A 26,238-nucleotide genomic window follows, 5' to 3' on the forward strand; every position below is an offset into this window, starting at 1 on the left:
CATGGGCTAATTTGTTATGTTTAGATATTTCCTTCTCTAAAATGGCCTTTTAAAACCTCAGCCCATTTTTCTCTTTTAAGGAAGTATCCTTGTTTTGATCTGCAGGTTTCTAGATGTTGATCCCTGGTTTCAGGTATTGCAAACACCTTCCCCCGACCCTGTCCCATTCCCGCTAACATTGCCTGTGGTGCCTTCCATGGAACCAAAAACCTTAACTTTGATGTAACTAAACTTACCAGCTTTGGGTCTGTGCTTATGATTTTTTTTGTTTAAGAAGTCTTTCCTTGTCCTTAGCTCACAAATATGTTTAACTGCGTTAACTTTATCATTTTGCCATTCCATTGAGAAACTTTACTGTGTCTGGAGCCCATTTCTGGATGAGGAGTTAGGTAGGGATCATGTTTTATTTTGCTTCACATAATGAGCCAGTTTTCCAATATCATCATCAAACTATCTGTGCCTTATTGGTGATGCCACTATTGTTGTGCCTTAAGTCCCCTCAGTGTGTATAAGTCTACCACTCAGCCCTTTGTTCTGGTCCACTGGTCTTCATGCCTATCCCTGCTCAGACCCCATGTTGGATTTACCACTATGGCCTTGTAATATCTTTACATCTGCAGGTCTGTCTTTCATCAAGGTTGATGCTATTTGATGCTGATATGCCTCCATATGAGAGAGTACATTTTTGGGAAGTCTAAAAAAAATCATTTAAAACTTTTATTGGGGGCAGCCCAGGTGGCTCAGCAGTTTAGCCCAGGGCCTGATCCTGGAGTCCCAGGATTGAGTCCCACATCGGGCTCCCTGAGTGGGGCCTGCTTTCTCTTTCTGCCTGTGTCTCTGCCTCTCTCTCTCTCTCTCTCTCTCTCTCTCTCTCTGTGTCTCTCATGAATAAATAAATAAAATCTTAAAAAAAAAAAAACCTTTATTCGAACTGAATTGTATTCATAGGTTAATTTGTGAATTAACCTATGAATTTGTCTTTTGATCTTAAGTTATACATCGGGAGCACAGAGCCAGTAAGTCCTCTTATTTCCTGTACATTTATTATAACATAATGAAAAATACAAGGAGTAAAGAAGTTCAGAAACAACGAGACGTGGGGGCATGATGGGGGGCCCTTCTTGTGGCACACAGATGACCACTGCAACCTCAAGCTTCATAAGGCAATGGCCAGAGCTTTGCTCTGGCTCAGTCACTTTTCTGCAGGGCCAGGGGTCCAGACACCAGGCAGCCTTGCAGCCAGGCTTTCCCTGAAGTCTTCATCCATTCTGTGGGGTAGTTACTGCTATACTTTATGGGCTCAGTAGGTGAGGAACTGGCCCAATGCAAGTTGCAGAGGAAGAATGTGGTCCAGACGGGCTGACCTCAGAGTCCATGCTTTTTATCATGGTGCTGCCAGCAGTAGATTGTTACTAGGTAGAGCGGTGACAGTGGAATCTCATCCATGTGCACTGGGTCTCTGCCATTTTTGCCAGAGCTCCACCTGACCTTAGCACGTGCTCAGCTGGGCACTCGGAGCCACTTTTACAGTAACCCCAGGTAAGGAGGGAGCACAGCCCCTCTGCCCCTGCCTCGCCCTGGGGTAGACAGTCAGTGGAAAAGGAACACGTCCTCACCATTAAACACAATACCACGTCTCCCTCTCCATCTGCATCAGGAACTCCAGCCCATTTGGTGGCTGTAGTTTTGTTGCCCCCACATTCAACCGGGAAAGGTAGAGCCCAGTGTTTCCCTAGAGACTTGGGGATCAGGGCTGAGGCAATAATTCTGGAACCCAGGAAATGCTCTAGGAGGAAGCATGGGCAGCCCAGAGAAGCCCAGCTCTGTGTCAGCCTCGCTTACAGAGTAGCTTTGGGCACGTTGCTGGACGTCTCTGGGCTTCTATGTTCTCCTCCTACGTGGGGTCAGTACACTTAGCAGGGCTGTAGAAGGAATCTGGAAGGGAGCTTTAACCCTTCGGACCCTCCCATGTCACATACAGGCCTCAAAGGCTTGTGCATCACACAAAGATTCCACCTCATCTTCCTTTAAGCCACAGGGGTTTCTAATTCCTGCTGTGTCAGTACCAGCCTCTTTCCTTTTTGTCACCTCAGTTAATGCTCTCGGGTCAAGGCAAGAACTCAATGATCCCTATTTTATGGATGGGGACACTGAGGCTCAGAGAGGTAAGGTGACATGCTCAGCATCACACAGCCCTAAGTAGCCCTAAGTAGCAGAGCCAGGATTTGAACCCAGGCCTGTCAGACACGGAAGCGGCTATGGAGCACACAGGTTTGTGTTCAGAAACTCTGAGACTGGGCAGCCCCGGTGGCTCAGCGGTTTCGCACCTGCTTTCAGCCCAGGGCGTGATCCTGGAGACCCAGGATTGAGTCCCACATCGGGCTCCCTGTGTGGAGCCTTCTTTTCCCTCTGCCTGTGTCTCTGCCTCTCTCTCTCTCTCAATCTCTCTCTCTCTCTCTCTCTGTGTCTCTCATGAATAAATAAATAAAATATTTTAAAAAAAAGAAACTCTGAGACTTTGGGGTAAGGAAACCCACCCCTCCAGCGTGAGAAATAGATGCCCATAAAAGTAAGTCCCCAAACCCACCAAGCTTGTCCACAAAAACTGATATAATGTGGCTCGACTGTTGCAATTGTCCACACCCTAGAATTTCTCTTCCAGGAACACAAGGACTTGCATAAAGCAAGGGCCCCTGCCTTCCTGTCTTTCATCTGTTTGCTGGGTGGGAGGAGGGAGGAGGGAGAAGAGAGGGCATGGGGGGGTGTGGGGGATGGTCTGAGAGTAGTGGCTTCTCACTGCTAGCAGGTGCTTCACCTCGGCAAAGCACACTGGCAAGAACAGGGGTGAGTAGGGAAGGTGAGAGGGCCCCAGTGGTTAGGAACTTATGGCTAGAGTTGGGGTATGATGCGTGTGGTGGGGCTGGCCAGGGGACTGCTGTCTTTCTGTCCCCCCCATTCTTTTTTTCTTTCTTTGCGTTGGTTTACCTATTAATTCTCCCTCTCTGTCTCACTCACTCTCTCTCTCTCTCTGTCTCTCTCTCTCTCTTATCTCTGCCTCTTCTGTTTCCTACTGAGGAAACCATCGCAATATTGCAAAACAGAGGCCTGGTCGCTGGAGGTGACACATACCCAAGCTGGGCATCTGAGACACTCCCCTGGCTCAGAATCCTGTCGGGCTGATGTCAAACTCACACATCCATCTATTTAGCCGACAGATATTTATTCAGGGCCTGAACCGCGTCAGGCTCAGCCTGGGCTGAAAACTGGTGAGTGAGGCCGATGATCTGTTGATTAGAGCTCAGATTCTGGGGGGGCGGGGGGGGGGGAACCTGCCCTGTCTCTGCTCAACCCAGCCTGCTGCCCCCCTGCTCTGCCCCTGAGCCCATGAGTGTGCAGAGCCCTGGACCATCTGCCCTCCACCCCATGGTGACAGGACACATCTGGCAGTCAGAGTGGGGAGAGGGCCTGCTTGTGGCATCACACCCGCTACTGAATAAATGGCATTCCCTGAAATTCAGTGTCCACAGATAGCTGGAGGGCTGGCGCCTCCTGAACAGTGGGAGCCCATCCATGAAGACAGGCCCAAAGGTCTCGTCTGCAGCTGCCCCAGTGCCTAAGGGGATGAAGACAGGCAGCCAGAGGTGGGGTTGTGGGAGGGTAGAGGCAAGAGGAGGGGAGGGGAGAGGCTAGGCTCCTTCAGGGGGCTGTGTGAGCAACAGATTCCCCTATTACCAAGCGAGATCAGGAAGGGGCCAATGCCAGAGATAAGCTGCTTTGCTATGAAGGTAGGAGGTAGGGATGGGGGGCATCGCTCTCTGCTGCCAGGGGTCTTAGAGTTGTAAGTTATAGACTCCTGCAATCCTGGATTTGTGGACTCTAGGACCCACAGAAGTATCTAGATGGAACCTTTGGGGCTAGGTGGGTCCAACCTGGTCCCCATCTCCTCCCACCCCAGCCCCATCATACAAACATGGAAACTGAAGCCCAGAGGGAACAGGGAGCAGCCTGAGGTCACACAGGGAGTCAGAGCTGAGTCCAGAAGGTAGCGCCAGCTCCCAGCCTGACCATACGGAGGTCTCCTATTCGTGCGACGTGGTGTGGACCTGGTCGACTCGGGCAGTGCCAGAAGAAGAGGACATGGTACCACGGCTTGGAAAGTAGAGCGTGGCAAACCAGCAGAAGATGAAGACACCTGTCAGGAAGGAGAGGGCCTCGATGAGCCTGGGGTTGGACTGCCAGGGGCACTGGGCAGCCTGGCTGGTGGCTCCCAGATGACAAATAGCTCCATTGCAAAAGTTCAAGAACTTATGGAAAAACCGGGTGAAAATAAAACTCACACCTGGAAAAGAACCAAATAGAAATCTTGGAAATGAAAAACAGAGGCCTTGATATCTCATATGCAGACATCTATCACAGCAAGGAAAGAGCAGGGGCGCCCAGGTGGCTCTGTGGTTGAGCATCTGCCTTCCGCTCAGGTTGTGATCCCAGGGTTCTGGGATCGAGTCCTGCATCGGGCTCCCTGCTGGAGCCTGCTTCTCCCTCTGCCTGTGTCTCTGCCTCTCTCTATGTCTCTCATGAATGAATGAATGAATGAATGAATGAATAAATAAATAAATAAATAAATAAATAAATAAATAAATAAAATCTTAAAAAAACAATAAAAGAAAGGAAAGAGCAGAATAAAGGCGTTTTCAGGCAGCCAGCACTGCCACGGCTCTCCCTGCCACTCAGGGTTATGACAGAAGGCCTGGCAGCAGGAAGAACAGGAAGGTGGGAGGTGTGAAAATTCTAGTAAGTACAGAAATTGATCAAAAAGTCAAAACTCAGTGGGGGCTTAAAAGGAATTTAAAACTACAACTTGAAACAACCGTAAAACTATTGAGAAGCGCTCAAGGGCAACTTAAGTATATGATGGACTGTTTTTTTTTTTTTAAGATTTTATTTATTTATTCATGAGAGACACACACACACACACACACAGAGGGAGAGAGAGAGAGAGAGAGAGGCAGGGACACAGGGAGAGGGAGAAGCAGGCTCCATGCAGGGAGCCCTACGTGGGACTCAATCCCGGGTCTCCAGGATCACGCCCTGAGCTGAAGGCAGGTGCTAAACCAGCTGAGCCACCGGGGCTGCCCTATGATGGACTGTTGGGGGGCACCTGGGTGGCTCAGTTGGTGAAGCATCTGCCTTCGGCTCAGGTCCTGATCCCAGGGTCCTGGGATCGAGCCCCACATTGGGCTCCCTGCTCAGCGGGGAAGTCTGCTTCTCCCTCTGCCTCTCTCCCCTGCTCATGTGAGCACTCTTTCTCTCTCATTCTCTCTCTCTCAAATAAATAAAATAAAATCTTTAAAAAAAATAAAAAATAAGGGTCGTTGCATTTTGGAAGAGAGAGCTGTATGGAGGCACTCACACTGAGTCGGGATAACTCAGCCGAGTGTTCAGGCTTAACTATTAAGGGTGGCCTCTGGAAGAACAATGATACAATCTAGTTTCAAGGTGTGTCCCTCTCCAACCCTGGGATGTTCCAGATGTGGACTAATGATTCTCCCCTGGGGAGTATCTCTGTTATTCCTAACACAGTTGATGATACTGAAGGCCTACGGGGTCCCCTACAAGCATTAGCTTGATTACTCATCATAAAATCTGGTGAGAAAAATACCAACACTGTCCTAGCTTGAAAGATGATTAGGGGGTCCGAGGGCCTTGCTGAGGTGGTAAGTGGAACCAGGGCTCTGGTCTGGGTCTGTCTGTCCCCAGGGCTGCCAAACCATGATGCCACACGTTCTCATGAGGCTCTGGGAGCCAGCCCTTTGTGAGTGCAAGACTTTGAGTCAGAGCACACCTCATCGCTTCCTTCCCAAAGGCTTCTCTTAGGCTGGGATGCTTCTTAAAGCGGCATGCATGATACAGTGTGAGGAGTGAAGAGGAAGGGGGAGCTGTCACTATACCTGGGCACCTGCCCTCTTGTGGAAATATCAGAGGAAGGACACTGCGGGGGAGGGGGCAGATGACAGGCTGCCCTCATCATCTGGCCATGATGTCACATGATCCTGCCTCCCTGGTCACAGCTGGTTGCACAGAGATGGACACCTGGCCCAAGATGGCCTGATTCGATCCTGGACTCTCCTTTTTTTTTTTTTTTTTTAGATTTTATTTATTTGTTCACGAGAGACAGAGGCAGAGGGAGAAGCAGGCTCCCTGCAGGGAGGCGAGGCTGATGTGGGATTTGGTCCCAGGACCCTGGGATAATCAGGGATCAGCCCTGAGTTAAAGGTAGATGGTTATCTACTGAGCCACCCAGACATCCCTGGACTTTCCTAAGAACAGGGACCAGACTGAATCAGGCCACCCTCCCTAGATAGGGAAGGTCACATCGGATGGCAGAAGCCACTTGGCAGTGTGGGTAGGAAGGGGCCCACAGAGAGAAGGAAGGAGTTTTCACAGAGAGAAGGTGAGTTACCACACGCAGCTCCAGAGAAAGAAAGTATCTGCTGCGGTTTAGATGGCTTTTCCTGACCCTGGTACCAGTTCTAAGAGGTCGGCCAGCCTTCCCGCCTTGGGGACCTTGGGATAGCCCTGGATATTTGAAGTCGGTATCCTTGATTTGAGCCAGCCTGAGTGGAATCCTGTTTTTTGTCCCCTCCCTATCCTCCCGAAACCCCCCCTTGCCAATGAGGAAACCCATCACCTCCCCAGCCCAGGAGCCTCACCTTGCAGGGAGTTGAACAGGGCAAAGACATAGATGGTGGACAGGCCCAGGGGCGTGAGGATGGCCAGCCACCAGGTCACACCCACGAGGCTTGAGAGGCCCAGCACAGTGAGGACGCCCTTCCAGTTCAGCCCCTGCTCCCTGCCCACTGTGGCACTTGGCAGAGTGAAGATCTTCCAGGCCACCAGGCCCAGGACCACAGCGCTGAAGAGGAAGGTGACAAGGAAGTAGCCATGGACAGTGATGTAGAGGGCAGAGAGAGCCGTCTTCTCATGGAACCAGCACCTGGAGGAGGTAGGTGGCCACTGGGACTGGAGAAGTGCCCCTGCCCAGCAAGCCCCAGGTAATCTCCTCTAACTGATATTCTCTGACCAAAAAGACACCTCCCCACCACTGCCACCCACCAGTCCTCCATTCTCTTGGGAAGGGGCTGTCAGGAGGCTCCAGTCTGCCATCTCTTCAGACCAGCGAGTGCAAAGAGGCCAATTTAGCCCCAAAGACACGTTTTGTTTACCCCACATTATGTTGTAAAACATTGAATTAATGACCACCCTTTCAAAAGCGGGAGCTTTGACATCAGCATCTGGATTTCTGCCTTTCTTGTAAAACCATCCACCTGGCAGCTCTGTGGATGTCCTCCTGAGGGACAGTAGATGGGTATGTGACTGCTGGTTTACTGCAGTCCCCACCTGAGCCACCGCGTGCACATATGTTACCTCCCCAGCCCGTGGCCCCTGAGTGTGAGGCTCCGGGGACGGGACGGAGACCCCACCAGCCCCTTTTAGCACAGAGCCACGGGCCTGGGGCTGGCACACTGGGGGAGGCTCAGCTCAGCCCCACGTTTCCTGCACTGCAAGGTGAAAGGCCCAGAAGAGCACATCCATCACCACCCCCCCATTGTACAGATGAGGAGACTGAGGCCCTGGGAGGGGCTGAGCTAGCCCACACGGCAATTCAGAGGCAGAACCTCACTAGAACTAGGGCTGCCGCTAACGTTGGGCAGGTTGTGTCCTACGCAAGGGCATCTGGCTGAAGGGACGCGTGGAACTGAAATCCAGCACCCCCTCCACTTACCAGGCTGAGCCTGCATGGCAGGTTGGTAGAATGGGGGCGGATACCTTTTAAAATTTACCCAAAGGTGCCATATGGGCTGGTGATGGCCCAGGCTAGAGCAAGGCATCCTGCCTCAGCTCACTCTTCCCCTTCTCAGAACCCCTGTCTCCTTGCACTTTCTCCTTCCAGTCCTCAGTTTACCCCTCCAGACCATGAGCTACCTGGAAGATCCTTTGCCTTGACTTCCTCAGTCTCTCTTTCCAGGATTCCCTGTAATCCCCACATCCCGTTGGCCCAGATCTGTGCAGCCAGGGACCTGATGTCACCCCTGCTCCCACAGCCACCACTCACAGTTGCAGTGTGGTACCATTCATCTTGTCGTAGATGGCATAGCGGCCATAGCTGTTGGCACTCCCGGTGCCAATGACGATTAGGGCGGGCAGGCCTGTGCATAATGGCAGGAGGTATGGCATTGCTGGGGCTCCCTTGGCGTGCCCTCCCCCCAAATCCCCTCTGCTGCCCACCCCACAAGCCCTGAGTCTGACTGAGAGAGGGAGCCACCGCTCTGCACTAGGCAGTTCTCACTCCAGTCCGTCCCTGGGCCAGCCATGCTTTCTGCCCATCCACGCTGCACCTACCCCAGCCCACGAGGCTCAGCTTCAGGAAGTAGTGCCCAAAGTAGGTGTTGAAGACCTTGATGACCACCAGGTAGAGGTGGAAGGCTTCTAGGCCCATCCAGGTGAAGGTGCAGAGTAGGAAGTAGTGGAAGATGGCCCCTTGGATCCAGCAGACGGTATCCAAGGGCACACGGTCACGCTCCACGTTGATGAAGAAGGCAAGATTCAGGAGAAACAAGCTGATGCTCAAGGCCACGTGGATCTTGGGGGCATCTTCTGACTTGAACCTCTGCCGGTAGAACCTGGGGTGAGAAGGGCCAATGAGAGGTGGTGGGAGGCCAGGCCGCGGCTTCTCTTGGGGAGGATCTGCACCCCAGCCTCCCTACCCCACCTCTCTGGTCCACCCCTGCCCGCAGCCAGAGTGAGAGTGCCATCAGGTTCAGGCTCAGGAACTCTCTCCTGGGCACTTGCGGGGGGGGGGGGGTCGACGTCCTGCTGGCCTCGCCCCTCGACTCCATGCTCTAGCCAAACCATACACCCCGCAAGTCCCTGAATGCATTCTGCTTTTCTGCCCTCTGCTCTCAGTGCCTTCTCCTACTCTGCCATCAAAACTTCCCCGGGCCTTTCCTTCTAAGGAAGCTGTCTCTGAATGCTACTTCTCCCAGACTGACTTGGAGGTTTCTTGCAGCGCACCATAGCCCCCTCCCATTCCCTCCCCTAGGGCAGGAGGGGGCCCTGTGTGCATTGGTTGAGTGAGAGGATAGACCTGCACCGATGCAGGAGGCTAGGATGTAGTGGGTGAGGCCCAGAGAGGGACGGGGACTCGCTCCCTCTCTGCAGAGATCCCACTCTGCATTCCTGGCATATCAGATCCTGAGGGCTCTCACTGGAGGGATGGGAGCCCAGGGTTCCCAGACAGAAATGTGAGGGATCATGTCCACCTAACCTGAGATTCCCGGGCCCACCCTCGACAGCCCGGGATGATTCCTCCTGGCGCTCCAAGCCCGGCTCACAAGGTCCAGCAGAGCAGCTGGCCGGCAAGTCATGCTCAGCTTGCTGGAGGTGGGGGCTGTGTTCCAGGCCCGGGTTTGGTTGGGGGCAGAAATGACACTGCTCACACTCATAGTTAAGTCTGAGTGGAGGGGTGAGGCAAATGGGGGCTACAGCCCACAGCTGAAAGGTGACAGAGGCAAAGAGACACATGGAGAAGGGTAGTGAGTGGGCCCCAGACTGGGTTGGGAGACCCCAGGGCTGCTCCAATTCAGTCATGGGTCAGAAGGCTGGGGTACAGGGTGGGGTGGGATGTGGGGCTGCTCCGCAGGCTCCTTCAAGTTGACAGTTCCTAGGGGATCCTCAGCCCTGGCCTGGACCCAGAGAGCCTGAGCACAGGCCACAGTGATCTCTGCCTGTCCTGCACCCACTCCTCCACCTGCAAACAGCCTAGGTCTCCCTGAGGACACCCTTTCCGGCTCTCAGCCCTGAAGTTTGGGTGAGGTTGACCCTTTGTGAGCTCAAACCCGAAGCAGGCACATGACCTGGCCTGGCTGATCAGTGTAATTCATCCCTTGACCACAGTAACCTGTCCAGTCATGGGTGCATGGTCCATGTTGGACCAGCAAAACTCAGCTCTCATATACATGGGATAAAATTGCATAGAACCACACACACACACACACACACACACACACACACACACACACAGATGCATGTAAAGAATTGTGGAAGTTGTATTCTAGCTACTAGCACTGTACCAATGTCAAGTTCCTGGTTTTGATGTGATACTACAGTTATATAAAATGTTATCACTGGGAAAAGCTGGATAAAGGAACCAGGGAACTCCATGCAGTATTTTTGTGACTTCCTGTTAGTCTATAATTATTTCAAAATAAAATGTCAAAGAAAAAAGACTTCAATGCTGGAACTTCATATAGAAAATCTGTTGCCTAGACAGCTGAGAAGCTGTGATGCAAGTCCGGGACTCGCCAAGACCCCTGAGTGTGCCGAAGCTGCTTGACGCAGCTGACAAAGGAGGAAGCAGCTGGGAGAAGCAGAGGGATGGCAAGTCCTGGAGACATCTTGTGAGCCCCTGGACCCAACCATGCCTAAAGTGGGTCCATTATATGAACCACATAGTCCCCATTTTAAGTGAATTTAGTTTCTGCCACTTCTGACTGAAATAGCTCTGACACTTTTCAACCCCCAACCCCATTTTATAGATGAGGAAAATAAGGTTTGGAGACGATATCAGTGTAAATAATGCTGCACAAGCAGGGTGCTTTCTAGCCTGCTCTGCTCTCACCCTTGGGGACAAGAAGGAGATGTGGGGTGGGGGTGGGGAGTCACCCACCTTAGGGCAGCGTAGAGGATGACAGTGAAGGCCAGGAAGATCATAGAGGCTCCACAGCCAGCCCGGGAAATGCGAACGAGGGCTTGCACGGTGGCCTGGTCCAAGATCGGCCTCTGTGGGTGACCCCCCCAAACCGGGACCCCATCAGTTGGAGGCCAGGCCCCACACATCCCAAAGGCCTTGGCCCCTGCCAGGAAATTTTGTTGCCTCCAGAGCTGCTGGGATCAGGGAGGGGGTGGGCTGTTACCAGCAGCAAAGCAAAGAAGGTCAGATGGTTACAGCGGCAGATGGTCCTCTTGGCTCTGAGCTCCGTGGAGCAGCCCGTGGAAGACCAGTGTCCTGTCGACCCTGGAGCGGAAGGGAGGGGAACATGAGACAGTATATGGGAATATGGGGAAGTGGAAGAGACCGGAGAGGAGGGGAACAGAGAGGAAGGAAGGGAGGGGAGGGGCCCCACCAGCAGAGCTCTGCCCCCCAAAGGAGCCCACCCCTCCCTACCTACCTTTAGTCACATCCCAGAATACACAGCTGAGGGCCATGTTCTGAAACCAGAGAAGAGTCAGGGTGGAGGCAAGGGGAGCTTGGGAAAGGGGAGCAGAGAGTGCGGGGAGGAGAAGGGAGAGGACAGCATGCCCCCCACCCTGTCCTGAGTGTGCATTGGGTAGAAAGCAAGGCTCACCCCATAGGCCACACAGGAACATGAAATGCACCATTTGGTGAACCATGGATCCATGTGTGAGACATGCGGACATGGTGTGGGGCTGTGGGTGGGAGGGTTGCATGTCTATGTACTCATGCCTTTAGGAGAGTGTGTAAGTGGGCAGATGTGCAATTCCGTGTGGGTGCTCATGGGTTTGCCAGGTCCTGTGTGCACTTCTGTAAGCGTGAGTGGCAGGGTGTCTGGGGTCAAGTGGATATTTATGCACAGGTGGCATGTGTCCCTGGGCACAACTGTGTGTATAGTCTTAATGGCTTCTTCTGGGTGGATGTGGAAGGATGGGAGGTGCAGAGTCCTTCACATGTCTGCCCATATGCTTGTGGGTGACCACCCGCCTGTCTGCCCCTCAGTAGCTGCCAGGCCTGGGGGCTCACAGTGGGTAGGTGCTGGTGGGAGAAGGTGATCTCCAAAGGCTCAACCAGCGGGCCAACAGGTATATGGCCCAAACTCAAGCCCACCAGGCGATTGTTCAACACGTGGCTGCTGTCCTCCGGGCTGAGCTGGGCCCCCTGTGGAGAGAGATGCAAAGATGGGCTTCAGAAGGGGGTGTCCCAACCCACGCTGTTGGGGTTCTTGGGAACCTCTAGGACCTATGGCCCTTGCCTGGAGAGTAAAGTCTGTGGCTAGGGGAGCAGGGGGCGAAGGGGTCATGGGCAATGGTCTTCCAGCCACTCCCTGTAGTCTCCTGCCTGGGCTGGATCACAGTGGGCCCTACCCTCTGGCCAACTGGTCACAAAGCCATGCACCCAACAGCTCTCTGCCCTCTTAGCTGGAAGAGTGCAGGGCTAGAAGAAAGATGAGTCCAAAATGGAGGGCGGTGGATGCCTGTGGTGGGTGAGCACCTGCCCACACCACACTCATGGTGCACTCTACATACACAAGTGGATCACACACCTCTGAGGATGCATGCCCGGTGCACATTTGCAAGAACAGGGGTACGCTTGCTTGTGTGGACACATCACACAGGAACACACATGATTGCATGTGCAGCAGGAGTATGAAAGAATATGCGTGTTCGTACATGCACAAGGCGCACAAGAGGACCTGAACGCTTGGGATACACATACAAGTCCAAGGACAGTGGTGTGTGGGATCCAAAAGTCTGAGTGTATGTGACCAGTGTGAGTCTGCAGCACACAGACTCCCGAGACAGAAGTCTGGGACGACCTCGGGCTGATTTAGAAATGCTCTCCCGGAGGCTCATCACCTCCTCCATCCCCACTGGGACCCACAGCGAAGACTCCAGAGAAGGCAGGCTAGAGCACAGGTCCCTGGTGAACCAAACATGGACCTGCTGAGCTGCCTTAAGCCTCCACCAGGCCTCTTCTCACCTTGAAGAGATTCCCCGGACCGATGTCCAGGATGGTGATGGCCAGCCAGACTTCCGACCTGTTGCCCTGCAGGGATTCAAAGAGGCTCCTGGGCAGCCGGACTCTGTCGGGATGATCATGCTCATCCTCTGTCATCTGCCTTGGAACCTGTAACCACAGACCCCGGAGCTCCCATCTTTACCCCAGGGTTCCAAACCTCAGCACAGCCCTCAACACAGTGTTCTTGCCATTCCCCCACTTGGGAAGGGAAACTGAGGCACTGGGTAGAGAGGCATCACTCTGAGAAGCAGGACACCTTGGGGCATGCTGCAGGCTTGGCTCTGTCCAGGCTGTGAACCCTTGGACAAGCCACAGCCCTCATGGAATGCTCAGTCTTCCTGCTATGGAGAATGGGGCTAAACGGTGCCTGTGCGACCGCCCGTCAGGGTCAGGCTCAAAGTGGGCTGTTGAAGTTCAGTTTGCAAGTACAAGGGAGGGTTGGCTGTGGTGCACATTAGGCCAGCATCCTGCCAGCCCCTGTGCTTACACCGGGCTTTAGGGTCACGTGTCTGGCTTCTGACCTGGGAATAACTGGAAAGAATAAAGCCCGCAGGAAGAGAGACAGCGAGAGCAGAGGCAGAAAATACAAAAGCTTCACGCGGAATGTGATTCCTGCCCAACAACTTCTGTAAAAAACAAACAATGGTTAAAAGAGTAAAATAAATTTCATGGGTGATGTGTTCATTCTTGACCTCACTGGTTCACTGGGGCTGCACCTGGTCCCACCAAGTCCTGCCTCAAGGGCCTCCTATGGGTGCTGGAACAGTAGGAGCTAAGGGTTTGACGCGAGGGACCCAACTTTCTCCTTCCCAGTCTGGACCCCTCTCAAAGGACACGGGGGTGTTCTCTGGGGCCAGCAGGTGATACATGCCGAGGGCTCAGCCGCTTGGGTCACATCAATAAAGGTCTTATCTTTCATGTCCCCTCTTCCAGACAGACCTAGAAGTACCAACTTGCCTGCTACCTGAGCTTCCACCCTCAGCTTCACTCCTTAACAGAGGCTGTACCCTCCCTGCCCCCAGCACTCCCTGTGCCTTATCTTGTTTGTTCTCCCCCATAACCTTGAAAGTGGGCAAAATTGTCACCATTTTACAGATGGAGCAACAAAAACTCAGAAAATTTTAGTCATGCACCCAACATCACATTGGCTGGTAAAGGGCAGAGCTGGGATTTGAATCAAGACCCGCATAAATCTAGAGTCTGCCTATTTGGCCCTTTGCTGTATGGTGAAGTGTGCCTTGAGCTGTGGAGCTGTGTTCCCTGGGAGGAAGAGCAGGAGGGAACCTCAGACCGTGGAGAAGCCGTAGAGCTCATCTCAGAGATGACAGCTCTGGGGCCCAGAGAGGGGAAGGGATTTCCTGGAAGACACCTAGTGGGGGGATGGGGAGTCCAGGACTGGAACCCAGATACCCGGACTCTCAATTTGGTGACCTTCTAAGTTATAACAGTCTCATATCCTGGGTCATCTGTCACCAGGATCCACCCATCCAAGCAACACGCTAGCACCCATTAGCTAAGTGACAGAGTGCTATCAAATAGAGGGAAATGGAGCTTGAACTAGCCAACAGAGATAGGGAACGCTTCACCTGGGAAGGCGTCAGAGAGAAGAGCAGGTCTTCTGAGATGTTGGTGCTGACATTCTGGACAGCAGCCTTCAAAAAAGACATATTCACTATGCCCGACTGACTCTCCACCAGATGGTCCTCAAATTTCAGCCAGTACCTGCAAAGGGCCAGGGGTCAGGGGGCAGGTAGGGTCTTGCAGGCTATGTCACCGCCTCACCCGGCCCCCAGCCTGGATGTCAGGAGAAGAGATGTCATGAGCAGCTACCATCAGGCTCTTGGGTTAGGAGGTGTGACCCAGAATATTAAAGGAAGGACCCTGGAATCACTGCAAGAGAAGAAGGGTGTTGTGGGAGCAAGCTGGGCCTGTTCTGAGGGATTCCTGCCAGTGGTCCTTCTGAGTAGTTTATATGTTTATCTTTTTTTGTAACAAAATATATATAACACAAAGTTTAGCATTTTAGCCATTTTAAACTACCCAATGCAGTGGCATTAAATACATTCACAATGTTGTGTGACCACCACCACCATCTAGTTCCAGGACATTCTCATCACCCCAGAAGGAAACCCAATACCCACGAAGCAGTCATCCTTCCTCTTTTCTCCCAGGCCCTGGAAAACATTAATCTATGAATTTGCCTATTCTAGAAGTTTCATATAAATGGAATTATATAGCATCTGGTCTTTATGTCTGGCTTCTTGCACTTTTCACATTCTCAGGATTCATCTATATTGCATAAGCATGTGTGAGTATTCCATTCCTTGTTATGGGTGAATAATATGCTATTGTGTGACTAGACCACATTTTGTGGATACATTTATCCACAGATGGACATTTGGGTCCTTTCCACTTTCTGGCTATTGTGAACAGGGCTGCTTGTACTCAAGTCCAAGCTTTTGCTTGAAGACTTGTTTGGAATCCCTTGGGGTATATACTTAGGAGTGGAATTGCTGGGTCATATGGTCATTCTATGTTTAACTTCTCAAGGAGTTGTTGAACTGCTCTCCACAGCAGCTGTACCAATTGACATTTTCACCACTGATGTTTGAGGGGGCTGATTGCTCCACATCCATGCCAATGCTTGACGTTTTTCATTTTGTCTTTTTTGTTTGTTTTTTAAATTTTTTTATTCATGAGAGACACAGAGAGAGAGAGAGAGAGAGGCAGAGACACAGGCAGAGAGAGAAGCAGGCTCCATGCAGGGAGCCCGACGTGGGACTCGATCCCGGGACTCCAGGATCACGCCCTGGGCTGAAGGCAACGCTAAACCGCTGAGCCACCCGGGCTGCCCCATTTTGTCTTGTTTTGTTTGCAGTTGTAGCCATCCTAGTGTGAAGTGATATCTCATTGTGGTTTTGATTTGCATTTCCCTAATGACTAATGATGTTGAGTGTCTTTTCATGTACTGATTGGTCTTTACATCTTCTTTATACATTTCTCTAAGTATCTCAAGCTGCAGGGTGATAATTGTGCGGCAGGAGTGCCAACTCACACTTATTGAGTGCTAACTGCATATTGGGAATTTGCCCTTTGAAGGCTGAACTGAACAGCAAATGACTTATGGGAACTGAACTGGTGTTGGAAGGAATAAGCTATGGAGGGCTTGGCAGGGAGACAAAAGGGAGACTTGTATTTTCATATCACTTTTGAACAGTTGCAGCTACCAACAGAAGAAACTCAGAGAAACCACAGAAAAAACATTGTACAATGTAAAGAGTAAACCATGCAAATATGTGCAAATGTGCTCAGGTTGGGCAGGCAGTTAGAACACCAGCCAATCAGAAACAGCCAGATGAGATCGTCAAAATCCATTGATTGAGCTACACAAAGTCTAGCTTTTATTTACCTTTTAAAAATCTAAACAAAGAAGTATTGTGATTTCATTGTTACCAAATAAGATAGTGAATTATAATTGTATATATATATATATATATATACACATTTAATTGTATTTCTCTCTATATATAGATACATATATATGTATCTATATATGTATCTATGCATTTAAAAATTCTTTGGCCTCACAAAACAACACAATTCACTTTCTTGAGGGAAGATTTGCTGATCTGGTTCTCAGAGCACTTTAAAAAATAATTTTAGGGATCCCTGGGTGGCGCAGCGGTTTGGCGCCTGCCTTTGGCCCAGGGCGCGATCCTGGAGACCCGGGATCGAATCCCACGTCGGGCTCCCGGTGCATGGGGCCTTCTTCTCCCTCTGGCTGTGTCTCTGCCTCTCTCTCTCTCTGTGAGACTATCATAAATAAATAAAAATTTAAAAATAAAATAAAAAATAATTTTAGTTGTGAAATGTAACACAGCCAAAAAGTCTAAGGCATAGATGTAAAGTTGAATTTTCTTTTTTTTTAAAAGACTTTTTAAAAAAATATTTATTTATTCATGAGAGACACAGAGAGAGAGAGGCAGAGACACAGGCAGAGGGAGAAGCAGGCTCCATGCAGGGAGCCCGATGCAGGACTCGATCCCAGGTTCCCAGGATCACACCCTGGACTGAAGGCAACGCTAAACCGCTGAGCCACTGGGGCTGCCCTGCCCTAAAGCTGAATTTTCAATGACAAAGTTGACACCCATTTCAACATCATCTTCTTTGTCTGATATTAACATAACTATTCAGATATCCTTGGTTCATGTTTGCATGATAAGTGTTTTCCACACCGTCCCTTTTTAAAAAAATTGTAAGTGGTGTGAGGTTCAATAACTCGCCTTCTACCCAGGAGGGGATAACTTGATGTACTCCAGACCTCTGAAATCCCAGAAAATTCCCTGTGGTGATAGGCCCCTGAACTCTTGTGGAGTTTATTTCCTATTGTCTAGTTCACATTTGTTTTCCTAAGGCATCTTAACTACTTGCTACTCTCTGCTCATCAGATCAAATCAACATGTTGTTGCCAATATAATGGACGAGAGTGATGCTCGGTAGTGTCAAGATTAATAAGGTCTCTGTGAACTAAATGATGACAGAGATTATGAGAATTGACAGAGCCCTGAGGAAACTGTGGCAGTATACTGTTGGCCCTGCCAGGTAAAAATAAAAGCCCTTGAAAATTGGTATAGAGAACAATGTATAAGCCATGCAGCATAACAATTGCTAGGAGTTGTGTTAATTTGTTCGAGGAAACATATTCTTCTGCAACAGCAGCTACAATTGGACTCACCACCTGATTAAGTGTTTGATAGTCCACAGGTATTCTCCACCACCCACCTGACTTCTGGTGAGTTAAATGGAGTTAAGGTAGGCATCACCACCCCTGCAACTCTCAAATCTTCCATGGCGGCATTAAGCCCTACAGTTCTCCCTAGGGATGTACTTTGGTTTCTAGTTTACTATCTTGGTAAGGAGAAGACCATCCAGGAGTTCCCATTTAGCTCATCAATGGAATGCCCTCCCAAAGGCAATTCTATGGAGAAAGCATTCTTTTTACCAAATGGTGCCGAAACAATTAGACATCCAAATGGAAAAATTAACAGTAATAATAATAATATAGTTAGACATTTACCTCATGCTGTGTATAATTTTTTTTTTTTTTAATTTTTATTTATTTATGATAGTCACAGAGAGAGAGAGAGGCAGAGACACAGGCAGAGGGAGAAGCAGGCTCCATGCACCGGGAGCCTGATGTGGGATTCGATCCTGGGTCTCCAGGATCGCGCCCTGGGCCAAAGACAGGCGCCAAACCGCTGCGCCACCCAGGGATCCCTCATGCTGTGTATAAAAAATTAACTCCAAATGTAACCTAATAATGAGAGCTAAAACCATATACACTTGGGCAGCTCGGGTGGCTCAGCGGTTTAGCGCTGCCTTCAGCCTGGGTGTGATCCTGGAGACCCGGGATCAAGTCCCATGTCGGGCTCCTTGGGTGGAGCCTGCTTCTCCCTCTGCCTGTGTCTCTGCCTGTCTCTGTGTCTCTCATGAATAAATAAATAAAATCTTAAAAATAAATAAAACCACATACACGTATAGAAGAAAACTTAGAAAATTTGTAGCTGGATGAACATTTCTTTGATACGATATCAAACACAAACACATATTTAAATGTGGCTTCCTCAAAATTGTTATTGATCTCCAAACGATGTCATTAAGAAAACAAAGAAATAAGACACACACTGAGAGAAAATATTTGCAAATCATACATCTGATAAAGGACTTGCATTCAGAAAGAATTCTTAAATGTCAGTAATGAGAGGACAAAACCCAATTTAAAAAAAGAGGGAAATATTTGAGTGGTCATTTCACCAAATAAAAGATACAAATGGCTAAGCAGCATGTGAAAAGTTGCTCAACATCACTGGTCATTTGTGAAACACAAACTAAAACCATAGCGAAACATCACTGACACTCATCTGTGGCTATAACCAGAAAGACTGACAATGTTGCAAAAATGTAATAGGACTAAGCTGTACCTTTTTAGATTATATTTTAAACTAAAATATGCGGATGGGAAAGCAAATTATACACTTTAAGGAACTGTTGGGCGTTTGTTTATTTATTTATTTATTTATTTATTTATTTATTTATTTATTTATTTAATAAAGCTAAGCATATCGGATATACCAGCAATTCTGTTCCTAGGTATTTACCCCAAAGAAATGAAAACATATGTCTACAAAGATTTGAATTTAAATTTTCACGGCAACATTATTCACAATCAACAAACTAGAAACAATCCAAATTTCCATCAATTGATGAATAAAGAAACAAATGTAGTATGTCTACATGATGGAATATTAATCAGTAATAAAAAACCCAAACTATTGGTACATGCTAACATATGAATATAATTGAAAAACATGGTAAGGGAAGGAAACAAGACTCAAGAGATAGTATGTTGTATGATTCCCTTATAGAAAATACCCAGAGAAAGCAAATCTGTGAAGTAGATAGCAGATCAGTGGTTGACTGCGGCTGGGTATGTGAGGAGGGATTACTTGCAAATGAGCATGAGGGTGCTTTGGAGTCTGATATAAGTGTTTTTAAAGTGATTGTCATAATAGTTGCATGCCCTGCATAATACACAATAAATTATTCAGCTGTACTCTAATGATGTATAGATTGGATGATACATACATTGTACCTTCATAAAGCTTTCAAAATTAATAAAAAGAAATGATATACCACTATAACCTTTCCAGAATGGTAAAAATTAAAACAAATGGTGATACCAAGTGTCTCAAGGATGTGGGGTAACTTGGACTCCCACATGTTGCCAGTGGGAGTGTAAACTGATGCAGCTGCCACAGAAAACTTGGCAATGTTTACTAAAATTCATCGTATGTCTACCTTTGACATCAATTCCATTTCTAGGCATTTACCCAAGAGAAGTGAATGCATATGTTCATGAAAAAACATGTACGGAAATATTCATGGCAGCTTTATTCGTAATAGCCCCTGTTAGAGATGAAATGTTTGTACTCTCCCTGCAAATTCATATGCTGAAATGGGTGGATGACCAGACCTACCTCATGGGGTTGTGAAGACAAAGAAGGTAACTTGGTTAAGTGATAGACTTGGGAACAGAATCCACATCTTCTGACCCCAGAGCCCCTGATTTTTCCAAAATGCTTTTCCCCACCATAAGGCAGCACTAAAAGGAGCTCCCAGAACAGCTTCCCAGAATTAAGAAGCTGCTGAAGGCAACTTCTGGAGGGGACGGCAGTGTTTTTAGGCCACTGAAATTAGGTAGGTCAATCAGATTGCTATCCTAACGCTGAGCCTGAGGACACAGACTTTTCATTTTTTTTTTAACAAACATGTATTGAGTGCCAAATTTTTTTTTAAAGATTTTATCCATTTATTCACAAGAGACATAGAGAGAGAGAGAGGCAGAGACACAGGCAGAGGGAGAAGCAGGCTCCATGTGGGGAGCCCGATGTGGGACCTGATCTCAGGACTCCAGGATCACGCCTTGGACCGAAGGCAGGCACTAAACTGCTGAGCCACCCAGGGATCCCCAACTGAGTGCCAAATTTGAACTTGTTTTGAGTATCTTAGAATTATGGCCAGCCTTGACTGGAGTGGATGGGAGGGGAGAGAGGCAAAAATATTTTTGAAGCTGATTCTTAGAGATGTATTCTACACCCCTTCTTCTCCCTCAACCCAATGTCTCTTAAATTTTTGGCCTCTTGGTTTTATTGATTCTACATCATCTAAATTTCTAATCCATCCTTCCTTTCCTGGTTCACAGTGCTAATTGGTGGTGGTGGTAGTGGTTCAGCCTTGACTCCTACGCAGACCACTCTAGTTGCATCTTACCTGGTCATGCCTCCTCCTGCATCACCATCCTTAAGTCCTTCCCTGAAACCTGAGCAATCTTTCTAAAATGCAAAATTGGCCATGCTCTTCTTCTACTTAAAATACATCCTTGCTCTGCCCCCTTCCATGCTGGTATAGCTTACACGACTCTTCACACTTTGGTTCCTGCTTTTATTTCTAATCTATCTCCTACCCAACCCATCTCCCCATTGTTGCCCCCATCCCCAGGACTTCACCCTTTCACATTTCAGAGCACTGTCGTTATCCCCCAATACTCACTGAAGTTCTGATGCCCTATTCTCTAACATTGTTTGGATCTAACTAGAAAACTCCTATGTAGTCTTTAAAGTCTTTTCGTGGGTTGCTTCCTCTGTGAAGCCTTGATCAGCGTCCCTCCTTTGAGCTAACCTGGCACTTTGTCCACCCTCTTGAGTGATTGCATTCTAGAATCATCATTTGGGCCCGTGTCTGACCCTCCACAGTGGTAGGACAGGGACTGATTGATCTCAGCTTCTCCTGATGAGAAAGATGTCAGTGAATGGACCAGAGGGAATGTGGATATCAAACAACAGGATGGAAAGGTGAGATGAGAGCAGTATTTTCAGGAGCTGGGAGCAGCTGAGAGCTCTGTCCCTTATACCAGCCTCCCTGCCACCCTCAAAGGAACCCCAGATTCCTGCCCTAGCTCAGAGGACCCTCTTACCTTTGCAAGTTTTCCAGGTCACAGTCTTCAGTGTTTGACTGCGTGCACTTCGAAAAGCACTTAGCAGTATTCCCCAGGTGGAAAGATTCATACCGGCCCTTATTGATGAGCCCCAGGCAGACATTTCTCGGTTGCTCAGGTTCTTTCCTCAGTTCCTTCTTAGAATTTTCCATACCTGAAGGGAGGATGCAGAAGGTATGAGTGGGCTGGGTGGGGAGGCAGCAAGGGCAGGGGGTTGGGGGGTAAGATGCTCAGGCTTCAGGGTCTGGTGATGTGGCCTGGAATTCCAGCTCCATCCATAGGTGCACTTGAGCTGGACTCACTCTCACTGGGCCTCGGTTTCCAAGGCAAAAGGAGATATGACCCCCTTATTTCATAGGCTCAGTAGGATACTTTGGGGAAAATATATACAAAGAGCTTGGCACATGGTTCTGTAGATTAAAGGATTCATATTTTAGACCTATTATCCTTTGCTGTCTCCTTCAGGGAGTCTGCTAGGCTTTCCACAGTTGTTCCATATCAGACATTCCAGACCCCTTGCAACTGTGGCCTCATGGTATAATCCTTGGGCATATTCTGTCTCAGTTTGCCTCATTCTCCCACATTCTCATTATAACCCTCACAGGCTACCTTCTGGGGTAGAGGAGAACACAGCAAACTGAGGGCTCCTGGAGCATAGTGACTGAGGAAGATCACCAGCTAGTTGGAGACAGTACCAGGACGACAAACCAGACTGGGGCTTCCCATTCAGTTCCCCATCAGTTCACCAGTGCAGGATGGAATGGAAGCTTTGAGTCACTATTACCTGTGTGACCTCAGGCAAGTTACTTAGGCTCTATGATGCTCCATCTTCTCATCAGTCAAATGGGACTAATAATACCTTCCTTGGGAGTTTGGAGAAAGATTGGAGACCACAGACATAAAGGATATAGCTCATAGTAAGTGTTCAAAGAGCCAGTATCATTTACTCCGGGAGGTGAGAATCTCATAGTAAAACTATTTACGTATTTGTGTATTCACATTGGATGTATGCGTATATCCACATAGTTACCTATCTCTCAACAAAATTCCTACATGCACAGTTTTTTTAAAAACCATACACAAGGACGTAAAATGAAAAGTAAAAGTCCCTGCAGCTCCCAGCTCACACTCCAGAGTTCGCCACCAGTAGCAGCTCACTGCACAACTTTGTGGAACTTATTGATATATAGGCAGGTATTTTGATGTAAATCATTTGAAAATTTACATGAACCTGATCACTTAGCAAGATATCTTGAAGAGCTTTTCACATTAGCACATACTGATCTCTCTCCTTGATACGCTTGCACACTACACCCCTAGGTGTGTGTTGTAATGCTTTTTCAATTGGTCCTCTGTTGGTGGACTTTTAGGACCATCACTCTTTTATTTTCCTATTTTGAGCAACACTGCTTATGTCAGCTTGTGTTAAGAAATCATACAAAACATTACTATCCTAAGAATTTCTGGATCAAAATGTATGAGTTTTAAAGAGGGTAGATGAAGGGACGCCTGGGTGGTTCAGTCAGTTGAGCATCTTACTCTTGGTTTTGGCTCAGCTCATGATCTCAGGGTCATGAGATCAAGCCCCACATCGAGCCTTAAATTGCATGGGGCTCCATGCTCAGCAGGGAGTCTGCTTGAGATGGTTTCTCTCTACCTCTCTCCCCATGTGCGCATGCTCTCTCTCTCAAATAAATCTTTTTTTAAATAAGATATTCAGGGGATCCCTGGGTGGCGCAGCGGTTTGGCGCCTGCCTTTGGCCCAGGGCGCGATCCTGGAGACCCGGGATCGAATCCCACGTCAGGCTCCCGGTGCATGGAGCCTGCTTCTCCCTCTGCCTATGTCTCTGCCTCTCTCTCTCTCTGTGTGACTATCATAAATAAATAAAAATTAAAAAAAATAAAAATAAAAAATAAATAAAAAAGATATTCATGACACTGTTTAATGGAAAGAAGTAAATGCTGGATAAGCATGTATATAATATAATCCATGTTTGCTTTTTAAATGAAGGAGAAAGAAGGAGAGAAAAGAGGGAAGAAGATGGAAAGAAAAAAGAGAGAGGAGGGGATGGCTGGGGAGGTCCTATTCTCTGGATAACCCTAGTGCTCTGTGTGCCCAAGGGGTTACAAGTGGGTGCTGGGTGCAGGTGGCACCCTGACCGGTGTTAGCAGAGCCTCCCTCCCAGTCAGCCGTGAAATTTTGGTGCAGTCCTTTATGTGAAGCTTTTGGAAGGTACAGAAAAGATGATTAAATATCTTTTTTGTGATTATTTTTTGAAGACATTGAAAGCATTTAGCCCAGAGAGAGTCTGACCCGGGCCTGGGTGGGACGGTGTCAGTCCCCACCTGAAGACCTGCACTACCCTCCCCTATCCTGCTCTGCCCCCAAAGCTAACCTTCAGGGAGCCCCTCCATCTAGGTTGGAGTGGGGAGTGGGCTGGAAGTTGGTCCCTGTGCCTCCCTACGGCTCACCGCCAAGGGCCTGCTTCTCTGTGCCCTAGCCACCGCCTCCTCAGCACAGGGCCTGGCACAGCATGGAAGTCCCCATCAGTGTGGACTGAGTGAATGAATCAACAGATGAATGGTGAGTGACCCATAAATGTCCACAAAAGAAGGAGACTTACTTCCATGTGTACGACTCTCAAGGCTCCTCGCACTATTCAAATGGTTGGCGCTTTGCCCCAGCTGGAGCAGCCGCATTACCATAGGGTAAACTCGGTCACTAGGGGGGGATCCCTGAATCCCAACCAGTGTAGTTATGGCTTTTGTGAAGGGCCCAGCATCCCTGGGATGCCTGCTGAGACCAGCGGTGGCCCCTCGGTCATCGAGGTCATGATCTGCCAAGGCTTGCCTGACGGCCTGCTCTGCCATTACCCTCTTTTATGAGCCAAGGACTGAATTTTGCACTTTGCTGAATCTCTCAACATTTGAAGAGAAGATTCTTTGAAGCCCAAAGAGGTTGGTCCAGGCGCCCAAAGCAGCATAGCCCCCTGCTGGGCAGGCACAATCAGGGGGCGGGGGTGGGAGGCTCACGGAATCCAGAGCAAACCAGAAGGAGCACCCAGGGCACTGACATGGGAGCACTCCCACTGCCTGAGGGGGCCACAGGGCTCAAGGAGGGGGAGTGAGAGCTGGCCAGGTGGGCCAGGGGTGGGCTCAGCTTTCCCAGGAGAAATGACAGCCAAGGGCAAGGCCAGGAGTCCTCGTATTGCTCTGGAGAACCATCAGAGCAAGGCTGTGTGCAAGGCTGACCATGGGGGTGGGGGTGGGGGCTCGGGAAACTGGGGGCTGGGAGGCCATTGCTGGGGCAAGGAGAGGGGAGCTAGTGGGGAGGATTCAGGGTGGAGGGAGCCAGACAAAGGGGAGAGGAAGGACAGTACAAGCCCCAACTGGGCTCAGCCTCCAGAGCATCCTGACCCCCTTCCCCAGACTCTCGGAGGCCACCTGGATAAGAGTGTGTCCAGGGCCCACTGTGTCCCAGAGCCAGGTCTGTCAGGCAGCCACAGCCCAGAGCAGGGGAGTGGGGGAGCTCTGTGGGAAGCACCAGATACCTGAGACCCAGGGCTGATCCGAGTTTATCAGGATGACAGCTAACTCAGAGGACAGGGTGAGAGAAGGTACAGAGGCCATTGAGGTGGACTCCTTGGATGGATATGCTCTAGACACCCCCACCCATACCCCCGTCCCCACCTCTGCCCTTGGGTCTCCCAAGCTCAGGAGAAGAGGACGAGGAACCAGCTGCTCACCTGAGGCCTGGAGCAGGAGGAGCGAGAGAAGCAGGACCCCCAGAGTCCTGGGTGTCACCATCCTTGGCCAGTCTTGCCCTCACTGGCCAGAGTTCTGCGTCTGTGTGTCCTTCTGGTCCCAGGCTCTGTGGTGTGGCCTGCCCCCACCCCCTTCCCCCCCCTCCTGTGCAGCGTCAAGCTTCCTGTGGCCTCTTTCTTGGCCTTCCTGCTCTGCCACCAGCCACCATCAGCTGGGTTGTGAAAGGTGAGTGTGGGGAACTGGGCTGTGCTCCTGCCTTACCCTACCCTGTGACAGCCTGCAGAGGGGGCTGCTGAGCCCACCCAGGGATGCTGCTGGGAGCTGTGAAGTTGGGGTCCAACAGCCACAGAGGCCTCCACACCCACGCAGACCCCTGGGGAATGGCAACGAACACAGGCTTTGGAGTCAGACACACCTAGCTCAGACCCTCCTCTCAGAAGCTGGGGGCCGCTCTGATCCTCCATTTCTTCCTCTGTAAAGCAGATACAGCAATAGGGCTGCCAGGCAGGGCCGTGTTGGGGTTTGAGGAGATCCGTACCATGCCAGACACAATCCTGGCTAGAGGGATGCGGATAGCTCATGCTCCTTCACTTATACCTATGGTTTGAACAAGAGTCGGATCAAGGCCAAGTCTGTTGGGACCATCGGAAGAGAGAAGGCTCAGCTGTGTAGGCCCCAGCCTTCCCCGACCAGGCTAGATAATGGGAGAGGCAGGATGGGGTGTGCAGGAGCATGGGCTTTGGGGTTGGTCAGGCCTGGGCTGACATCTGCCCTGGCCTTCATGGCTGGGTGAGCTTGGGTGAGCTGTCTGCTGCTCTGAGCCTCCCAGACATGCAAAGAACTTATTCTGTGTATGTAGAATTGTCTAGACCACTGGGTGTGGCCATGGCCATTATCTTTTTATGATGGTCAGTACTGTGCAATTACTGTCATATCATCCAACCAGTCACCGGTGGCCCAGACAGGAAGTGAGAGCAGCAGACACACATGGGGAGTGCCACGAGGGAAGGGGAGGGGCTGACCACTCAGGCCCCAGATCTGGTGGCTCTGTGGATAAGGCCAGGGCCCTTGGCATGGTCCCATGGTCACTGCAAGATCAAGGGTA

The 26,238-nt window shown here is 49.8% G+C and overlaps 1 protein-coding gene across 1 annotated transcript; it reads right to left on the minus strand.

Moving 5' to 3' along the window:
• Positions 1–1,021: 1,021 nt before the first annotated feature.
• ADGRG3 (adhesion G protein-coupled receptor G3) lies at positions 1,022–25,271 on the minus strand. Its single transcript, XM_077898289.1, has 12 exons — positions 25,115–25,271; positions 21,348–21,522; positions 14,401–14,536; positions 12,776–12,922; positions 11,819–11,953; positions 11,229–11,268; positions 10,974–11,074; positions 10,727–10,839; positions 8,401–8,681; positions 8,114–8,207; positions 6,711–6,994; positions 1,022–4,192 (listed from the first exon to the last, which is right to left on the minus strand). The coding sequence occupies exons 1-12, from the start codon at positions 25,173–25,175 to the stop codon at positions 4,080–4,082; spliced, it is 1,680 nt and encodes a 559-aa protein (XP_077754415.1). The 5' UTR covers positions 25,176–25,271; the 3' UTR covers positions 1,022–4,079.
• Between the last annotated feature and the right edge of the window lie 967 nt (positions 25,272–26,238).

Source organism: Canis aureus, chromosome 5 (genome assembly GCF_053574225.1).
Source record: "Canis aureus isolate CA01 chromosome 5, VMU_Caureus_v.1.0, whole genome shotgun sequence".
Classification (NCBI taxonomy): Eukaryota; Metazoa; Chordata; class Mammalia; order Carnivora; family Canidae; genus Canis; species Canis aureus.